General features: G+C 25.2%; 1 protein-coding gene and 1 long non-coding RNA gene across 3 annotated transcripts; one reads left to right on the top strand and one right to left on the bottom strand.

Annotated features, from left to right (window-relative positions):
- Positions 1 to 332: 332 nt before the first annotated feature.
- On the top strand, positions 333 to 1,622 carry LOC136978902 (uncharacterized). Its single transcript, XR_010881304.1, has 3 exons — positions 333 to 402; positions 1,360 to 1,449; positions 1,539 to 1,622. It is a non-coding gene; the product is annotated as an uncharacterized lncRNA (long non-coding RNA).
- Positions 1,623 to 9,368: 7,746 nt separating this feature from the next.
- On the bottom strand, positions 9,369 to 11,267 carry LOC136978899 (uncharacterized). Of its 2 annotated transcripts, XM_067274734.1 has the most exons (5): positions 10,029 to 11,267; positions 9,899 to 9,966; positions 9,635 to 9,724; positions 9,466 to 9,556; positions 9,369 to 9,388 (listed from the first exon to the last, which is right to left on the bottom strand). In XM_067274734.1, the coding sequence occupies exons 1-3, from the start codon at positions 11,055 to 11,057 to the stop codon at positions 9,700 to 9,702; spliced, it is 1,122 nt and encodes a 373-aa protein (XP_067130835.1). In that variant the 5' UTR covers positions 11,058 to 11,267; the 3' UTR covers positions 9,369 to 9,388; positions 9,466 to 9,556; positions 9,635 to 9,699. The 2 variants fall into 2 exon arrangements, with proteins under 2 accessions (XP_067130835.1, XP_067130834.1); XM_067274733.1 differs by having other exon boundaries at positions 9,380 to 9,556.
- Between the last annotated feature and the right edge of the window lie 3,030 nt (positions 11,268 to 14,297).

Raw genomic sequence — 14,297 nt, 5'->3', positions numbered from 1 at the left:
CCGGCACTAGTAACGATGCCCATTTAAAAATGTTTAAATAATTTGCACTCATAGACTTCGACTTTTTATATTCGAAATAAAATTGTATTTCTTTAATTAATATTATTCATTAATATAATTTAATATTATATAACACAAATATGTTTTTAACTAAGAAACTTTTATTCTTTTAAAATTAAATTTTATAATAAATGCCATTCTTGTATAATTTGTTTTTTCTATTGATTACTAGATGGCGCTGGCTTATTTGCCATTGTGTAACTCATATAACAGTTATAATTGGAAAAATAATTATATTTAATTATTCTGAATATTCTTTCAAAATGTTTTCAGGCTGCAGAACCAAAAGAAACATTACATCAATTCACTTCAATAGAAAAAAATGCAAAAATAAAATTTCAGGTAGACTTAATACTGTAATTATTGTTTGTAAGAGTGACAAATGACATTTTTTCGTTCATATTTATTTCTGAATAGGATTGTGAAACATGGAAATTGCAAAAATGCAAAGTTTAACAGGAGATTTTATTCTTCTGAAACATGATATAAAAATAGAATGTTACTCAAGATATAATTAAAATGTAATTAGAATAAAATATTTAAAATATAATTATATTAATTAAGAGTAAAATTAATTTTGTACAACATCAGGTTTTTCTTTGTTCAATGAAGCTTGATATCATTGAAATTGCCAAATACTTCTAATAAGATAGAGGCCCTTAATGACAATTGATATTAATATAGATGCAGTTTTCATATTAGTTTTTGGGCTGCAATTTGAAGAAATTGTAGACCTATAAATTTCCACTGTCGTCCGTCCGTCCGTCCGTCTGTCTTTCTTTAATCTCGAGAACGATATCAGATAAATGAAATTCAAGAGCAGACACGGAAAGCCGAGGGGCAGGAGGCCCCGTTTAAGTATATATGAACTTTCGATGCGAACTAGAAACCACGTTATTTCAATTCATTATATTGTAAGATTTTTGAATATAACTAAAGTTTTATCGCTTCATTTTAAATTCATTACTTCTTTGTATCTCCGGATCTGTCAGATTAATTTGCATATATTAAAATTAATAATATTATGCATATTTTAATAAGTATTCCGATTAGATAAGTAATTTTATTCAATTTAAAAAACAATTTTATCTTAGGAGAACTTTGCCACAATACTGCAATTTCCCTGTTAAAATATTAAAGTCATACTTTAAAAATATATAAATTAAAAAATTAAATTGATAAAGTTAATTTAAAAAACGGTTTCTTTTAATTTGTAAAAAATTATTAATAATGTTACGAGAACGTTTTGAATATTTATAAATTTTGTGAAAAATATAATGTGGTTTAAATACTTTCCAGATTAGCATCTTCTTGGAGAGATTTAATGGTCCAAAAATAGGCTTGAGTTTCTTGAATTTTTTTGTTGTCACTAAAGGATTACTGACAAATGTAAGTTTTTTTTTTTTGTAAATAATAGTCTTTGTGATAAAAATTCTGAGATTTTTATTAACTTTTATTATTTTTTATTATTATTTTAGATTGCAAGTATGATCCTTACTTATCTATTAATGATCTTACAATTTCGTCAAATGATCAAATAGTCAAAATAAGAAGTTTTTGTTCAAGTGTTTTTAAGTATCGACGAAATGTTTATATCCGATAATAAAATTACTGTATTAATCTTTTAAAAATATCAAGTAATATTTTCAAGTAATATGAGAGAATTTTTTACTATAATGAATATTATTTTTATCGATGAAAATCTGTACAATGGAACCTATTTTTATCAGGAATCAGTAGATTTCGGCCGACTTTAGAATAAGTTTAGCGAAAATAAAAATCAATTGCGGCGAATGAAATTAATAATTACGCTTCAATTACATCCTTAAATTCATATACTAGATGATGAAAATGAAAGGAGTGAAACAATAATAATATTAATGACAAACAAAACAATAGTTATTTTATAATGCAAGTTTATTATATTTTCATTAAATGTATATACATTAATATAACAATGTAACAATATCAATTATTGATTTTTATTGTATACAATATTTCGGAATGCAAATGTGTAATGCAAACAGATTCGTCAAGGAGGTAGAGCGTGTTTTGCATGTTAACTGATCCCTTTAACCTTTTGTTTTTGAACAAATGAAATGCATAGACTGTCTCTTTATTAATAAAAAGCAGTTTTAAAGATTATATTTTCTGTCAGTAAAAACGTTAATTTTATAAGTTGGAGTCACTACGGGTCCCTACGTTTACTCTGGGCACGAGTAAAAATTCCCATTCCCCTCTCTGAACGGCCTTGAATGCAAATCGTTCTTTAATCCAGTTCCTTTTTTTTTTTTTTTTCTTGGGCTACAGTGCAGAAAGCAATAAATCGGAACACAAAAATTACACGCTCATCAGTGCTCGAGTACATAAAACCACTGAAACTGGTAGTAGGTCGCGGGTTTGCGCTTGAGTGATGTGGGATTTCCGGGTTAAACACACGATTTCTTCACGTGCTTACCAATAGGGGCTAGTTACCCATTTAATGTTCTCTTGAGAGGCATCCTCTTGGTAAATTACCCATGTGGTATGCTGTCTTCTTTTATCAATCCAGTCCAAAAATCACCCAACACCCATTCATCCCGTAAACGTTAAATAAAAATCGCATTCGAGTGTGCAGTTAAAAAAAACTTTCTAAAATTGAAGCTTAACACGAAGAATGCTAAATTAAAGTTTCGAAATTAAAATTAGATTATTTTTATGGAGAAATAAAAGTCGATACAATTAAAAATGAACATAAAATCGGGGTAAACGTTAAAACGGGATTCTAATTACATTAGAATAAACAAGATGAAACAAAAGAAATACGTATCATCTGTCATAACTTATTCGTACTTGCAAAACTTCAAATGAAGAAAACATTTAGTCTCAGAATATAATCTAAATATTACTATAAACCAACGTTTCTTCACTAGAATCCTGCAGATTTCTGGAATATCGTAAGTCGGCCATGTTATTTAAGTAAAACTTTTCAGTCATGTATACGGATATCATAATATATAATAATTGTTAAGTAAAAATTAAATACAAAAACATGGCCGTATTTATATTTTATATTTATTAAAAATAATAATTGTTGACAAAATTAAATTTCAGTAGACATATTTCTTGCTTGTATCTCCTCCTGTTAATTTTGAATTCAATTCAAATTAACTCCTGTTAATTTGAATTCTATTTACGAAAGAATTTTAAAAGTGTTTGCAGAATTAACATCAGTTAGAGAGAAGAATTGTGTTTTATAATATAAAGAAATACTGTTGTAAATTATATTTTAAAAACATATTTGAAGAATTGTTTAATGTGCTTCATGTAAAAATACCTATGGATTACGAGTGATGTAGGATTGATATTACAGTATTTTTCAAGATTTCTTAATCAAAATTTCTTCTTCAAATCTTGAAAAAATGATTTTTAAATACTGTATTTAAAAATTCTTGAAAAATAAAGTTATTTCCATTATTTATAATTTTTATTATTTATGCGTAAATTTCTCAATTTACGCATTTTGTCACGTAATAGTAAAACAAACAAATATTGAAAAATATATTTTTTCATAAACAGATACAAGTAATTCATTTATATCCTAAATTCAACAATACATATAATACACTATACGAGTAGTGTATAGATTAAGGCTGAGTTCCAATTGATTTAATGCAATGTGTAAACAGTTTCATAATTTTCTGCATAATCCCTTTTCTCCTTTATTTGGAACTTGGAAACTGGTGATTTTTCTACTTGATTCGTTATTTTTTTTAACGAATTAAGTACGAATTTCAACGAATAATTCGTTATTTTTTTTTTTAAACAAAAGCTTGTATGATAACATTATAATAATTTATTTTAAAAAGTAAGATCTGTCGCAAGAAAACCGTGATATAAAACTGAAACTAATAATAAAATAATTCTTAATATTAAAATTTAAAAAATTGCAATATTATTATAATGAAGACGGTTCTCTTCTTGACCAATAATCAACGCGTATTTAGTTATATTCTTGGTAATCGATATTAAAGTTGAACGGTCGCTTTAGTAATCGGTACGTTAATGCGATAGACTAAACTTGGTTGTATTATATTAATGTATGAAGTATTATATCTAAGTACTGTAAGTAGCAGTACATGTCGAAGAAATTTATTATGATTTTTATGAGAATTTTATTAAAGTTTATTTTTAATACTATAAGAATCTTAGTATTATTTTTATGTTGTTTATTTATAGTAGAAGAAATATTCTGGCACTATACTAATGATCTATTGATTATTACGAACAGAAAAAAATTATATTGTTATTATTATGTACATGAAAATACAATTATTTTCTACTTTACATAATTTAATAAATTTTTAATAAAACCAAAAACAACGTAAGAAAAATATAATTTAGAAAACAAAATTTCTATTGAAAATTTCGAAATTTTTGAATATTTGGTTTCAATTTCATTATATTCGAATGAAAATTTCTCTTCTCAATTTTATAAAATTGTAAAATAAGATTTGTAATTTTATAAATATTTCAATTTTTAATTATTAATTAGTCATTCGGGTTTAGGAAAAGAGATACATCGATTAATTCGAGTTATCTACATGTGAATTACAACATTTATTAGCAAACTTTTAAACTGACATAATGTAGTAATAGTAAACTGTAGAAAAATATTTGAAAGAAATAAAATTACTCTGCACGGATTTTTTGATATGATAAAAGTATGATTCAATTTCTTATATTGAAAATCTGCTGAGAATCATCTCGAATGACTTCCTAAAATTTGATAAAGAGAGGAAAAGTACTTTCGTTTTTTTTCCTGTGATATTCGAAGATTATTATTGGATTTTCTGCTTTAATACATACACGAAAGACATTTTTACTCGTCAAATTGCTGAAAAATGAATGGCTAACAGACATTAGAATTATTAAGAGATAATAAGCAGTGTTTAATTTTAGATTATGTTTTATAAGTCTAAAATCGTAGATCGATAACAAATTAAAAAATAGTCAAGAAATATTTTAGAAAACATTTAGTGTAAATCTGAAGTAAGGAAAATTATAAAGTATACTGTATTGAAAAGATAATTGGCAATAAAAAATAAGGATACTTTGAAACATCGTTTCCTTAAATTAAAATTTTTAAATTAATTATCAGAAAAGACAGATGATGGAAAAATAAATAAAGTACGCATACAAGTTAAAAAATAATTTATTCACAAGTGCTTTCATTTTCTACAATTAATAGTCAAGTGAATTCTATAATTCGACAAGATAACTCTTATGAACATATTTAAAGTTTTGTAGTTTAACTAAATACATTTTACATATATATTTACCTACAGTTTTAATAAATAATAACTGAAACTACGAATTTTGGCACATGGCATTCGAGCAGCAGTTAAGTCTGCAATGAGTTGTTGTTGCTTACTGTAATTGCTTATTTTTCAATTCGAATAATTTCACTTTATCTATGCATGAAAATATTTTAAACACAAAATATTTAGATTATTTTTAAAATTTTAAAATGAAGTAATCAATAATATATTACAATAATTAGTTTTTAAAATAACCTTAATAATTTAATGTATAGTAAGAAGTCGATTTGCTGTATTTATGTAGAAGTTTCAAAATAATTGACCTTAATTTAAGTTTTAACAAAAAACAGAGAGAAAAAATCAATAATTTCAAATACCTCATTTTATTTATATTTACTGCAATTTACTGCTATTTTATCTGATAAAATATTCATTTATTGCTCTCAAATTATTAATTTTTGCAAAAAATCTTAGAACTTAGTACATAAAATAAAAGTTTTGCTCATCTAATTTACACAGCGAAAGTTTTGATCATTAAAACTATTTATAAAATATAAATTTTTGAAATATTCCGCTTATAAAATCAAATCAATTTTTTTAATACAAAATGAATATATTAATATTTTATTATATAGTAATGCTATATTTATATGAAAACAACGTGAAATTATTTGAATTGAACTTAAATATAATTTGGTGAAGATATAGGTCTATTAATTAATATGTAAGTAAAAAATATAATTTATACTAAATGCAATTATAATATTGATAAGTGCGTAAATATGCTAACCAAAAAAAATCTAAAGTGTAATTAAATGTGTAATAATTAAAGATATATTACTACTATTTTTACAAGAAAATTATAAGTGAATATAATTATGTAATGAGAATGCTTGAAATACTATACTATATTATATTATAAAACTAGTATACAGCCTATAATTATCCTAAAGAATTAATATTTTTTTCCAATAAAATACGTGATAATTGATTATATTATTTAGTAACGTCAGTGCCTTTCAATATCATTACATTTACATAATAAATAATGTAATTTTTACAGTGTTAAAATATATACAGTAATTGTACTTCTAACAATGTTAATATAGAATTAATAATAAACAACAATACCGAAATAGGATTTTACATAAGGACAATTTTTTTAAAAATTTTATCTAAAAATCTGATATTTGATTAACAACATATAAAAATAGAGTACTAATAATAGTTTTAATTTAGAACAAATAGTTTTATTTAATGTACATTTTTAATATTATAGGCTATTATTTATCAGATTTTATATCAATAATTGAATATAGTAATTTTTTTATTTTGATATCAGATTTAATAAATTAATCACGCTCTCTCAAAGAATTTATATCAAAACAATTCGACTTAAATCACTTTATGTCGAAATATTGCTGAGATAGTTACTTACAGTCAGGCTACAGAATATTAATATTCATACTTAACTCTTAATTCTAATTATATAATACTACATAAAAGAATTTTTAATTTAGTATAATGTAAAATTCTGATTAAAATTACCGTAATTGATTCAAAAATATGTTAAGATCTTTAATAATGCTATTAAGAATCGACCGATTCTCATTCTAGAAATAAATATAAATCGAAATATCGATTTCTGCAAGACCTGTACTAAAAAATTTAAATTAATTTCCAATTTTGAACAGTCATCTTATAATGAATTTGCTTATTTATATACTGTACACGTTAATATAAACTAGGCTTATTTATTTAAACACGATACCAAGATAAAAATATTGATTTTGCAATGCAACTAACTTGTATTATATAAGTAAAGCTAGGACATTTAGGCAGTAAGATCATAGAAGTTATAACATATGAGCTATATAAGATATAAATTATAAAATTTAACTTATAACATAAGATTTTTTAACTATTTATATAACTTTTAATACCTAGTTCTAGCTGTAAATATAGGCAATCGATGGACTAACAGACTTATACATTATTAGATATAAGAACATTGTAGAATAAAAAATGTATTTAAAAATTTAATAATCTGAAGATGAATAAAGTATATTAGAATTTTAAAATTTTATAAAATCCTTATTTTTTATGAATTATTTTATAAATATAATAATAATGAATTATTAAGATATTTCAAACTAAAGTTTTTCGTATTTAAAAATTGAAAATGAAAAGAGAAAAAATATTTTTTTAATATATTTGAAATGTTTATGTTTAAGAAAGAAATAAAAAAATAAATTAATTAAGATAATGAGAATTTTAATTAAGAATTAGAATATTAAATTAATTAGATTATAAATTTAAAGCTAATTAAAATAAATTATTATTTTAATTTAATAAAAATTAATTTTATTATATTTAGAAAATTTAATCAATTTTATAATATTTAAATGCGAGTGAATATTATTATACAGATTATTATTAATTTTACACGGTATCTTAACACGTTGCTATTAATTTGCTTAATAATAAAGAGTTTAATCTGTTTTAATAAGATATTTTACTATTTATTCAAAACAGTTTCATTGCCATTTATAACCACATAAAAATATTTACGAAGTTCAGTAAATTATAAAATATTGAAATTTAGATATCAGCTATTTATAATCATTTGAAATAATGGTAAATAATGAGCCAAAATTATTTTATCTAACTCTTTTTTTGGCAGTAATTTTTTTTTTGTGCTGTTCACCTGAATTTGATACGTGTTTGTTAATGATGGGATGAGCGCAAAATGAATATTTCATGCGTCCTAACAGTGCTTTGTTTTCATTATCTCGAAACACGTTAAGCATCTCTCATCGTGACTAATCTAATAATTATTTTATATCCGAATAAAACTTTAAATTATCGCGTATAAAAGTGAATAGTAAGTTGTTTTCGGCATCTTGATATAAATATAAAAACATTAAAGTGATTAAAACTGGGGTTGTAAAAAATGGAACAGTGGCCTAATGATATTAATAGGGATGAGTGCAGAACATTGTAATGCGCCTTAATTAAAGCTCATGAAATTGGGCTTTCATCGTTGACTCAATAAGCTTGGAATTAATTTATGATTTGCTATCAACTAACTGAGAAAAGCGCAGGAATTTCTACATAAATTGTCTCTTGCCTTAAGATTTGAAGAATGTTTTTAACTTAAAAATATCTTTATAAATAGTTAATTATTTAGAATTATTTTTTACATTTTATATTTTTAGAAAACTTATTTTTATATATTTTATTTAATATCATTTTGTAACTTCTAATATCTTTTTTTCATTAATATATTATTTACACTACATGTTTTAAATGTGCTATAATTTTCAAAATAATATATTATTTTTTATAAAAGGCAAGATTAAAAAATTATAGGCGAATGAGATAATTATTTTTGAACTTATCATTAATCATTCACTGTTCATTTTAATATATTATTATTACCGAAACGAATGGTTATTGCATATTAAAATTAATATTAACAGATAAATATTTCTGATTTATATTAAATGTGCTAAAATTATTACACAAGCTATTAGTGAATGGAATTTAAAAAAAATCTAAATATGTAACATTGATTCGGCTTTATGTATAACACAGACCTTACTTTGATGAGCGATTTAAAGGATTTTTCCGACATAAAAATTAAAATAAATGAGTGAATTAATTATTTTATATCATAAAATTATTTAAAAATTAAAGAAGAATTAAAAATTTTTATAATAAAAATTAATAAAATATTATATTTACCATTGCCTTTAAATGACAAGACTATTATTCATAAAAATTATAATATTAACTTTTAATATGCTTAATTTAAAATGTTGAGAAGTTGTTTTTAAAGTTCGTTGTATATAATTAATGAAATAAAGTTTAAAACTTTTATGTTTAACGCTATGAAACAATAAGAATTACTAAAAGAACAAAAAGTTATTTTTAAGAATTGGATTTTAAAGCTATTTTTTAATTATTGTTGTTTTAAAGTGAGCTATTTTCTTTAAAAACGAAAACGCTGTTTACTGTAAATTTTCCTGTAAATAACAGTAAAACAATTTTAAAACAATAGTAGTAATCTATAAATATTTAATCAGCGCTATCTTCCACTTACTGAATCTTCAGATTATTTCGTAGGATCAAATTTAAGTTGTACTTCTGAATTGCAAGAAAATCAAGAAGTATGTAACAATAGCACTAAATACCTAAACCCAAGATAATTAATTATCATTAGTAATTATTTCGTTTATTATGAAAATGATGAAAAATAATAAATCACTTACGCTCAATACGACTCCTTTAGTTATAACGAAGAAATCCATACATGATACTCCTATAGTTGGGCCATTCAGTCTTTCCAAGAATAATGTAATCTATAAATAATTAATTATCATATTAAATGCCATTTTGATAATAAATATTAGGATTGAACACGTTAAAAATAACTCTCGTTATAACAAAATAATTATATTCGATTAAAGTAAAAGACTTTTCCTAATACACAATAATTGTTAATTATTAATAATTTAAACGATTACTATAAATACCTTGACTCTTTCATGCAAAGGAAGTTCGGTAGAGATAATCCATGCAGAATCTCATAGGGACGGTGAGCCTAGTAAAAATTTTCAATTAGACAAAATATTAATTAACAAACATTATTCAAGTGATACTTACTGCAGAAGATACGCCAGCAGCATTCAAAGAAGTCAACAAAAGTGTCATTACCAGGAGAACAGTGTGGATACCTAAGAGTACTCGAGAATCAGTCGATTGTTCGGGCGAGGTAAATTGGTAAAGAGAGATGCAGGAGCCAGGAATAAGGACCAGATACGTGGTAAAGATGTACCACCGCAAAAACTTATTGATAACTTTGACCATTCTGCAACCTATGAAATGCTTCACTTGCATGGGTTCGAACGTGTTATCTGCCGGTTTGTTAGCTCGTTGTAATTCGTAGAGATAATTCAACTGATTAGTAATCTCTTCGAATCTTCTGGATAGACCTTTGCACACTACGATAAAAAAGATGGCAGAAGACAGCCAAGAAGTGTAAGCGAAGTAGAGAGCGATTATCATCAACACGTAGAGAAAGATATGCCATACACTGTCGGGATAGAATCTTAGAGTACGCATATAATATATATAGCTTTCTGTAATCATAACTCCCACGATGACAAAAGGAAAAACGAAGTAGCAAGTGATTTTTTGGTAACGGGCGATCTTCTTTTCGGTTCTCTGCGGATCTTCGACACCGAATTTACTGAGCCTGGTTATGTCCCAAAACGCCCGATATGGCGTTAGTAATTTTACTCTGGGACCAGCGAGATTGAAGACCGTCGTCGAAAGAGCAGCTTGCAGATACGATTGAGATACGATAGTGTAAGATTGAAGCCAACTCTCTTCGCCACTCAACTCGGGTGGAAGATTCATCATTCTGTAAAACCATTCGGTAAAAGCGATCCATAGAATTATCATAACTGTCCTTTCGTAAATTCTCTCGAATTTTTCGTTATATCTGGTTCCAGGTTTGCTATCTATTTCATGAATTGCACCACTAACTCCAAACCATTTAGCCAACTTCATAGCTGGGTGGAAAAGACAGTTTAAACAGTGAATGCATCCCGGTCCTATGCATATCGCAGCATCTTCCATCTCCCTGTTGGGATGATAAATACTTTTTCCAAAAATCTTTATGTCGATCATGTTTAGTGACTGTCTTCTCGCCCGATCTTCCAGTTACGATAAGATTGCAGTCTTCGATACAGGAATCGTGGTTATGTAAACCTTGGTTATTGGTTGGATGAGATGTTCTACAAATATGACGACCGTCATCAGCTCTGACGTCATTCATATTGCTTTCTAAGATATTTTTTAAAACACCTTCTCTAATTATAGAACTTTTGAGATTCAAAATATAAAGTAAAAGTATAATACTATAATCACATTTCTAATTTATTTAAAATAAACGTATCCATATTAAAAATTTACAAAGTTTTTTTGATTGAACTTTTTGATTTAATACCGTAATATTTCAAGCTAAATGCAAATCCCATTATAATATTTAATTATATTTTTAAAAATTAACTTAATACTTTAATTTATTAAATAATATTTTCATATATGGATTATTTATCTGATCGATTTATTTGTGTTTCGAGATGATCGATTTTTACCTGTATCGAGCAGTATCCATGGTGATTCTATTCTAAATTTTTGTCTTTAAAAATGTAATTTAATAGAATAAAAATAAAGAAAATAATGATGTAGTTATTTTTATGTATATTAAAAATTATTTTTAATAGTAATTTAATATATACTTTCATAAAAATGTTCAATACAAGATTATTTCTTACTAATTAAATGTCATATGAAAAGTAAGCATTTAAAATAATATGATATTTTTAAACAAATAAAACCTAATTAACTAATTATAAAATAAAAAGTATTGCATAATTCAATACTTTTATTCGAATCATTTAATTACGCTATGAATTTTTAATAATAATTAACTGAATAATTAATAATTTAATAACCGAATTTTATTTGTGAAAATAATAAATAATTTGACAAAAATTAATGTAAGATTTAAATATAAAGTTTCAAAATAAGTCAATACGATATTTAAGTATGATTTACCGAAATATATATGGATTTTTGTACGTAGAGAAACTAAGCTTTGTAGCATCATCAATTTTTCTTTGGATGTCAGAGTCCATTTGTAAAAACATAAAGTCTAATATATCAAATACGCTTTATATCTGGAAAAATCATCATATTTATCTGAATAAAAAACAAGAAATTTATAAGGCGAAAATAAACCAAAAGATAATTTATTCTCTTCTTAAACAATGTTTGTTCTTTATCTGATATAACGATTCCAACTATCTTTTAAGCTTGGTATCACTTTTGCTCTTTATTGAAGAGATACGTAGAACTTTCTATATAACTAGAATTGTCAGAAAAATCGAAATAACAAAAGTATAATGAAATTAGCAGTAATGTAATGTAATAGTTAAGAAATAATCTTCTATAACCATAGTAAATTTATTATCAGAAGATGGATAAAATTACTTAACGTTTTTTCCGTGATTCCGACAAAAACACAGGAAAGAATAAAACTATTTTTTAACAGAAAAAGATCGATAAAATGTTTTATCTTATATGAAATACGATTTAATATATGAAAGTAATATTTTGAATTGATAAAAAAGAAAACAAATAATAAATATAAAATATATATTATTTTTAATGATCCTGTTAACTTTTGAATTAAATTTGCTTAAAGCAAATTCAATTCATCTTAACTAAAAATTTGCTAATTTATCTGTTAACAGAATCATTGAATTTAATATATATTTTATTATTATTATTATTATTATTTTGAAACTTTTTCATATTAGACAAAATATTCAGAACATAAAGATAAATTTAATATTGTAAGACAAATGACAAAAAACTGATTAACAAAATAATCGTTTTCTTTTTAGTTATTAATTTGAAAGTTTTTATTTAAATATATATTTTAAAAATTACTTATGTAAAATGTTTAAAGCGATAATATTAAACATTATGTACAGTACAGTGTGTTCAAATTTCTGTTCAAATAATATGTTGGATGGGATTACCGTCCTGTTGCATATAGAGATTCAGACGGGTCATCCAATCATTCCACATACGGCCTGACACGCATGTGTAATTCTGAACTTGAAATGGGTGACGTGTTCTGTTAATAAATGAAATTTGTGTCCTCTCTGTGAGTTTGAGAGTTGAACTCCTATCATTGAAGAAAATTCATGGTGTTATCAAAAAGTCTATTAATATAAACTTTAATTTGACGATGTCACAATGCCGGGCTGTAATTTTTAATTATATTTTTAATTTATTTAATTTAAAATATATTCTCTCCACCTCAAATTAGTAGTGGCTTCCCCCTGTACATTATACTTTCCTTTTAACAATACAGTCGTGCCGGTCTCGTTTCAGGGGAAAGGTTTTGAATTAAAATAACGTGACTTCCGGTATGCATCGGAAGTTCATATATAGTTAATAGGGTCCTGTTGCCTCTACCTGGTCTCGACATTCATCTATCTAACACCATTCTCAAGATTAGGAAGGACAGAGTAGGAATTTATAGATCTACAATTTTTTTCAAATTGCAACTTGTAGGTATCTTCTTAATGTTATTCTGTATATACTAAAGGTATCCGCTGATTAATCCTTCGATCCTACTGCGCATATCAAAATGCGCGTTAATTAAAATACGGTAAAACAAATATCAAGCAATGGGATCGGTTATTGTATATTTAAAAAACAATAATCTTTAAAAAATTGTAAAAATTCTTTAAAAATAAACGAGTTTCTAAAATTAACTCTTTTCTATCCGACTTCGAAAGAGCTAAGAACTGAGATGGACACCGTGGAAATTAATAAATACTTCTTACTTTATTATTCAACATCCATTGCGTTATCATTCAAAATATCCAAATGCATTTCGCAAAATTTTCCTTTGCCTCTTCAGTGGATATTACACCTTTACGACAGTATTACATTTATATTCTATCAAATTTTCCCAGCATGCATCTACAGATAATCCGGTATTCAGGTTGATGACATTTGCATAATTTTTTATACAATAATGTTCCGCGATACGTCTTGTTACAATATTTTCAAATTTATACAATATTTTGATACTATTTCTATTTATGATACAATTATTATTTTTACAATGTTGATACCATGGGGATTCACTTCGCTTCAGGCGAATTGCCGCTTCATGCTCTTTAACACGTTGTTCAAGCTGTCTTCCCGTTTCTCCAACATAGATCTTACTTTCTGGGCATGTACATATTAGTTTGTAGACGACTCCTGCTGTTTTCAAAGGGTCTTGTGCATGTCCTACTATTCCTCTGTTTACCACATGAATACTTTTGCTTAATCTATTTT

Source organism: Centruroides vittatus, unplaced genomic scaffold, assembly GCF_030686945.1.
Source record: "Centruroides vittatus isolate TY-2023 unplaced genomic scaffold, ASM3068694v2 contig_563, whole genome shotgun sequence".
In the NCBI taxonomy this organism is placed as follows: Eukaryota; Metazoa; Arthropoda; class Arachnida; order Scorpiones; family Buthidae; genus Centruroides; species Centruroides vittatus.
This window is presented reverse-complemented; position numbering and strand designations above follow the sequence as displayed.

Bases quoted from the DNA above. Each gene is read 5' to 3' on its own strand.
- LOC136978899 (XM_067274734.1), bottom strand. From the start codon at position 11,057: ATGATCGACATAAAGATTTTTGGAAAAAGTATTTATCATCCCAACAGG. The intron at 9,967-10,028 runs GTAAGTATCACT...AATTTTTACTAG, and splicing joins CTGCTGGCGTATCTTCTGCA to GCTCACCGTCCCTATGAGAT. The intron at 9,725-9,898 runs GTATTTATAGTA...AATTATTTATAG, and splicing joins CTTTGCATGAAAGAGTCAAG to ATTACATTATTCTTGGAAAG.